The sequence below is a fragment of the Battus philenor genome, unplaced genomic scaffold (assembly GCF_028537555.1).
Source record: "Battus philenor isolate CCGP_79_NKW_IND1 unplaced genomic scaffold, ilBatPhil1.0.hap1 SCAF_7, whole genome shotgun sequence".
Taxonomy (NCBI): Eukaryota; Metazoa; Arthropoda; class Insecta; order Lepidoptera; family Papilionidae; genus Battus; species Battus philenor.
This window is the reverse complement of record NW_027181737.1, coordinates 4,403,508-4,411,008: the sequence shown is the minus strand read 5'-3', so window position 1 is coordinate 4,411,008 and position 7,501 is coordinate 4,403,508. Positions and strand designations below refer to the sequence as shown.

Sequence of the window (7,501 nt, the reverse complement as noted above, 5' to 3'; positions counted from 1 at the left end):
GTAAAAGGCAATGGACACATAACATATGCTACATTGTATCCATTGAGCTCTGACGCTCTCGTTTTATTTCTACCCGCAAAACACGTAGTTTCGGCGCAAGTAAAGCGCTCCAGATGAATGGAATTCGCATCACCAGTGACTAAATTTACGTAGGTCACATCGCTGCGAAATAACCATAACTCATCGTGTTTATCAAACAAATTTGTATTGAGGACGAGGACTTTATACTGACGAATGGGAGGTAATAATTTTTTTAATAAACAATTGCATTCGCTTATTAAAGAACAGGCTTCACAGGTTGTGATGTAACCGGAGTTAATTCACAATAAGGCTGTGTGTATGGTGTTTACTGTAACTTTTACCGACAACAACTGATAAGATTACCGCAAGAAGTTTGAATAAAACGGCCCAAATTAGTCAGTATAAGGGGTGTGGTCTTTCATTATAATAACGCTGGACCAAACAGATTTTTAAATACGCAGCAAAAATTGAGATAATTTGGCTGGGTGACAAAAATGCATCGTCAGCCCTGACATTGCATCTTCTGATTTCCACCTGTTTCAGTCTATCCTGAGTTTTTTAGGTAATGTCACGTTAACATCAAGAGAGGACTGCCAAAACTACCTGCCTTGTTTTTTATTACTAGTTTCAAATGTATACAGCAACTTCATTTTACTATCTACAAGATAAAAAAAATAATCAAATAATATGACTCATGTTATATGTATATGTATATTTACATATATATATATATATACATATACGTGTGTGTGTGTGTGTGTGTGTGTGTGTGTGTGTGTATGTATATATATACTGCAATGAAATGTAATATAATTTGAAAAAAATTGCCTCGACTTTTTATAAAAATGTAAAAGATCTTTTTTCCTGCTAATTATGTCAAGTATTTTTCACTTACGTCCGCCAAGATACGGATATATACTAAAAATGAATGTTGCATATTTTCGTTGAGATATTAAATAATTTAATATAAAACTAAAATTAATTTAAAAACAAAAAGAAAAAATCAATAAGCATTAAGATTTAGTTAGGATTTTTCGTTAACCTATAAACTTTTAAAAACCGCGCTACGGCGTAGTAGGGTAAAAGAGAAAAAGAAAATACATTTCATTTATTTTCAATTATTTAAGTATATCAGTTTTTTGTACAAACAAACGTAGTAAAAAACGTGTTTTTTTAATATTTTTACTTTAGAGATATAAAAGAATAGCTTATTATCTGTCATTTATTGTACACCTTATGCAAAAATAAATATATTAATAATATAGTAAAGAAAATATTTTCAAAACACGAATTACAGCACACTCATTTTTCTCTTTCTTTCCCTGTAGATTTTGTACTGTCAGTATTTATTGACCTGTTACCTTCCGATACTTTTTTCTGAAAAATAGGCTGTATATCCACAGCTTTTCATTTAACTATTTAGGTGATAAATATAGTATGATAAAATATGAATTATATATTCATTCACAATTTATTTAAAATTATATTTACGGTAACCGTTCAAATATATGTAGACATAAAAAAGTTACGTAATTACTAATTGCTGAACATACTTTGAAAAATTAGATTAAAAATCAAGGGGTATATTGAATTTATGAAACAAATTGGGAAATTATTGTTGAAAGAAAAGCAAAAATCCGGCCGATGTCACTGGAAAATATCTACCAATACAGTCAAATACAGAAACGCGAGGGAATTGTAAACAAAATAACAGTAGAGGTGATACGAAAATAATCGTGGAATGCCGGATATTGCAGGCGTTACGGTGGACGCGGTTCGCAGGTGGCAGGCCCCTGGGTACGACTTCAGTACGCGTTAACCGTGCGTTGGAGACGGACGAACGGCGAACGCGTCCATGTGGAAATACTTCGCGATATATAGTGTACCGAATAACACTCTGTGGTCATTTTCCTTGAACCAAACATATATCAACCTTATAAATATTCGATAAATTATAAACAATGAAAGTTTTAACGGTAGACGATAAAACTGTCGCTGAAGACAACGAATCGACCGTAGAAGTGGTTGTTGACACGAAACTTACAAAGGAGGAATTGAACAGGTCTTTTCATAATATACATATATTTTTATTATCTACTCTGCATTTATGAAACGATAAATATATTTTTACATTTTATTTTTAAGTTATATATATTAACTTTATGTTGTATTTTCACGTTAAAATGGTTAATGGCAAAAATGGAATACAATGTTATTTTTAACTTGAACTTTAAACTCTTTTTAACAAAGGGTGTTACAGTAAAATAATATTTTGTCGTAAAGGTACAGGAACTCAAAATGTAATTAAATAAAATTGCTTAAGAGCAAATCAATCATCATTTCAGCCATAGGACGTCCACAGCTGGACATAGATCTCCCCCGTAGTCTTCAATAGGACCAGTAATAATAAATTAATATAATATATTATTAAATTAATAAATCAAATAATTATTTTTAAAGAATTATTCTTATTTTTAGTTTAATACTGTAATAACCTGAAAAGAAAACATTCGTAAAATGTCCATTTAAAACGGTTCGAAACAATCAGCCTTTGTCCTTCTGCAAAATTAAACCGTCTATAATTATTTCGCTTGTTTATTTTGGTAACAAAGAATCCTTACAAAGCCAGAAAGCATTGCCAAATTTGTTGATATTGGGAAAACGGTATATATGCAAGTTCGCTAGGTCAGACGCCGCTGGAAGTCAGCCAGAGTGACACAACCGCGTGGAATGTCTTGTTTACGCGCCGACGTGTCGCTTGTTGTCAACAATATAGGCGGGAAAATGATGAAATACTTTTGCTGACGCCATATTTATCTTCACCTTATACATTAGTATACATTGTATTTTTAATAATTAAACCTAAATTTGTAATAGAAATAATATATTAGATAATTTTAACCTCGGATTTGTGATAGCAACATATTTCATATTAGTACAGAGTTAAATGGTCCAACCTTGCGTCCTAGACTTTGACATTGATGTGATTTTATGAATCGTTACATTAGATTCGTAAAATATATTTTAAGTTTTACATTGCTATTATATTTCTTTATGCTTGCTATATTTTTTTTTCATGTTATTATTTATACTACACTTCTGCTTTATTATTTTAGTTTTAAATTATGAATTGAATTAAAAATTTATTACCAGTAAAAAAATTATATATTTTCTTAAAAATTGTCCGACTTCCAATTCGAATAATTTAAAATAGTTATCAACATAATAATTAACAAACTGTCAATTTTAAACACTTCTTATGCTATTTATGATGGCGAACTTTAAGGCCAAAATCATTTTCTAACTCATTGACACCTATTAATATCGTTTAAAGCTCTCTGACAGTATTTATTATGACCTGAATCAAAAGGATTTATTATGAATTATGTCATAAATATTTACCTAAGGAAAATTACGTCTTAACAAAATCACAGTTGTTTAAGAAAATTATATAATTTGCATAAAAATTAAGTAATATACAATACTATAAAGTATTGATGTAGATCTATAATTACTATAAATAACCGCCAAAAATAAATATAAAAATCTTTTTACGTACATACATACTCATACGTGAAGCAAAATTTTGTTTTTTTTTTAATTTTTCACTTTAATTTTATTCTTTAAAAATTACCAACATATTTAATATTATTCAATAAAAACATAAAGCAATTTCAAAATCACAGGGCTATTTAATTTTATTGTAAGTTTAATGACAAGTGAATACAACATGCGTTAGGTTAACAAAAAAAATAGTTTATAAAATATTAATCAGATCAACAATAAATCTATTTACTTACAAACCTTTAACTAATTTAAAAGGTTAGTAGGTAATTGCTTTTATTTATTTATTAATATAACCAGATTGTTAAGCATCATCAATAGGTTCTAAGAATTTTTTTAAACCAGTTTTAATGAAAGATTTTTTTTCTAACCAGAGGATGTCCTCTCGGAGTGTCTCGAGTCACTGGCTCCTTATACGTATGTGGGGCGCACGCTCTCCCAGGCGCAGTGAAGGCGCTGCGGCCCGGACTCGTCGTCAACGCAGCCCCAGAACTGCCCCCGCCGCCTGAAGACTGCGCCCCCAGACAATTCGTACCAATTCTCGACACACCCAATTCCGATATGCACCCTTTCATGGAGAGGATTGCCGACCTTATTAACGAAGTAAGTTTAGAACAAGAAACAGACATTTCTTTAATAACTATTACATAATGCTACAGCATCAAAATCCTTCAGTGTCTTAAAACGAAAATTTAGGATGTATCATACCAGTATTTACAGTAAAAAAACGAGGTCTCTCACTCTCAATCTCATTCGAAAGCTAATAGTCGCTCAACGGACCATTAAAAAGAGCAATGCCCGGGATTTCTCTACGAAATCAATTAACGAAAGAAAGTAACCGGCATAGCCCAGCGGATTAGCAAGTTTGAGTAGCACTAGACAGGCAACGTAGCGCGAAGTACAAATGGCCACTGAGGCCTTATGGTTCTTGAGTAGAGACAACGGAATGGAAAGTGTTGCGCGGGAAGTCCGCACACAAGGTGGACCTTGTCACGATAGTTGGAAGAGGCCAGATATAGATCGCTTCCTACCGATACTATTGGAAAGGATCCTTATAACCAGTAGAAGCAGAGGTGAAATGATGATGATAGTAATAATTTGTACAGCCTATTCGTATTAGGAATGCAATGATCATCGTCCATCGGCCCAGCCATGATGCCATTCGAATCGTTTCTAAACCAAACCGTTCTCTACGCGAATGGGACATAGGTTGTCAGTGCCATAAATATACGTTGAGCTTTTAACAAAATATATTTTTTATTAAATAAATAAAAATATTATTTATTTTTTTAAAATTATAACATTAAGACGAAACACCACCTGCAAGTTTAAAGTATTGCTTTAATTTAGCGAATGTTTTCGAAAAGTTACGGAAGGCCCCGCTCGTGAGATAAAATGGAATTACAAAATAAAAAAGAACTTCGTAGTAGCCACTCAATGTCACCCCTCTTCGATATGAATTTTCATGGGAACATTTCTCGTACGACCTCCGTGCTGGCTTCAGATGTGCGGCAAGCGCCACGTCCTGTTGACACCAAGTGTTAAAAACTATAGTGTTGTATTCATTGAGCTCCTTAAGCTTTGCTTGCAAGAACTTATTTAAAAAACAAAAGAGAACTTTGTCAAACCAACATTTATTAGTTCATATTTTACTACAATATCAACATTTATTTGAAATAAATAGATATTTTAAATTACCCGTTTTAATACTAAGATTTAGCTGATTTTCAAGTAATTATACTGTAATTTAGTCTATGTTTACTTTTCATCGTGATCTCGACATGTTGTCGATCCATGATACTCTGTAGCAACTTATTACTTTTTTATCCCCCAGGTGGTCAATAAAGGGGAAGTTGTATTGGTTCACTGCGTGGCTGGGGTGTCCAGGTCTGTAACCCTCTGCCTGGCATACCTGGTCAAATGGGAGAGGATGAGTCTCAGAGACGCCTACCACCATCTCAAACTGAGAAGGTAAAATTTTATTGATTAATAGTAGTGTATTAATTAATAATTATTTTTATTTATCTACAAATAAAACAATAGACTGCAGTCAAACTACTCCAGTTCATTGTTCTTTAAAGTTAAACATTTAAAATGAAGTTCTATAACCATTGATGATTTTTAAATTTATTTTAAATATTTTTTTAACTTGATGACTTACGGCACTGAAATACAGTCTCTGACACTGGATCTTATTGGCAAGCTATGTTCGCGATATCTCTTCGACATCAAAATCAGCAAATCAGCAAAGAATGGAACCTTACTGATTGCCAACTAGAAGTAGCAGTGGGCAGACTACTTAGCGCGCAGAACTAACACCAAGTTAGTTCAGTCAATTAAGGTTCTGGATTGGAAACTTAATTGAATTACATCTGTATCTATTGCCATAACTGTCACATAGATCATGATCTACATAGGTTTTGAGGTCTATGCATTTCTATGGGTAAAATGAATTATATATAATAACATACATATACATTGACCACAAAAAAATTCAACGCAACAGATCACAGAAAGCATTCTTTACAGACCACAAATACGACCGAACACTGGTTTCTTCAAGCAGCTGATAAAATTCGAGGAGCGTCTGTTCGGCGAGGCGTCAGTGAAAATGGTTTACTGTGAAGCCATCGATAAGGAAATCCCAGATGTATACGAACCGGACTATAGAGGCATGATGTGGTTCCGGCAGCGATTCGGACCTATTGAAAATAGTTGAGTCTTGCGCATTTAGCTCTTACGATATTTCGCTTAACGGTATTTATATCAATTAATTAGTTATAACGAATGAATATGCTATTATGCTATAAATAGCTTTTTAAACGCCGAAATTAGTGTGATGTTTAGATTTGAGCGATCATATTTTTTAGAAGGTAAATTCGTTAATTTAGTAAGTAAACAAATATTTTTAAAATTCATTCTAAACCCTTCACTAAATTTTTATTAAACTGATTTCGGCTATTTAAAAAATAATCTCATTCATTACTATATACCTTGATAATATTGTACTACGTACATGGGATGCGAGATTTTGTTGTACTAAATTATTGTTATGCCAAAACTTGGTTGAATTAAAATGGCGCACATGTAAAAAGTGAATTAATAAAAAAAACAGTAAATACTTCACAGTTAAATAATAATAAATAATGCATAAAACAATATATTATGAAAACACATTATTTTACTTTTTTAAGCAAATGTTAATAATTATTTATATTTTTTTTGTTTTTTTTTTACTGCTACCACATAACTATGCGCCTATTCAGTTCAACCAGATATTAAATATTTTAAAAGACTGATGTATGGATGTTTTAGATAAGAAAATTTAATAGACTTTACACACGAATTCCGATTTTCTAAACCGCAAATTACATTTTCATATTATACTTCACCGTATTCGTTTCAACTTAAAATTTGCTAAATATATTAGTATCCAAGTACAAAAGTAATTTATCGATATTTAAATCAAAAATAAAGTAATTAAAAACTTTTTATTCAATAAGTACAATTTTTAAAACATTATTAAAAAAGTGCAATTTATTTTACGAATGTATGCTATGTAAACAATTTGTTTAGATATAATTATACTTTTTTATGTTTAGATATAAACATTGTGATAATCTATTAAGATGTAATCGATTTTGTATCTAGTTATAAGTGTATACGATTTTATATGTATGTATAATAAAGGGACCAAAATAAATATATAATAAATGAATATTTATTTTTTATTTTTACAGAAATATAAACATTTGAATACGTCCGCGCATTTATATGAACACGTATGAATACTATTGCAAATTTACGAATACCTAATTAAAATACACAAAAACATTCAACGTTAAAGATATTTCAAATTAAATAAATATAACTTATCTTAATTCTTCTTAATCTTTTCTGGCTTTTTTCGTTTTTT

The 7,501-nt window shown here is 31.1% G+C and overlaps 1 protein-coding gene across 1 annotated transcript; it reads left to right on the top strand.

The window, feature by feature from the left end:
• Nucleotides 1-1,848: 1,848 nt before the first annotated feature.
• Nucleotides 1,849-6,706, top strand: LOC137931111 (dual specificity protein phosphatase 14-like). The gene is made up of 4 exons (XM_068774510.1): nucleotides 1,849-2,083; nucleotides 3,960-4,188; nucleotides 5,420-5,556; nucleotides 6,115-6,706. Exons 1-4 carry the CDS (start codon nucleotides 1,983-1,985, stop codon nucleotides 6,302-6,304), a joined length of 657 nt encoding a protein of 218 aa, XP_068630611.1. The 5' UTR covers nucleotides 1,849-1,982; the 3' UTR covers nucleotides 6,305-6,706.
• Nucleotides 6,707-7,501: the final 795 nt, after the last annotated feature.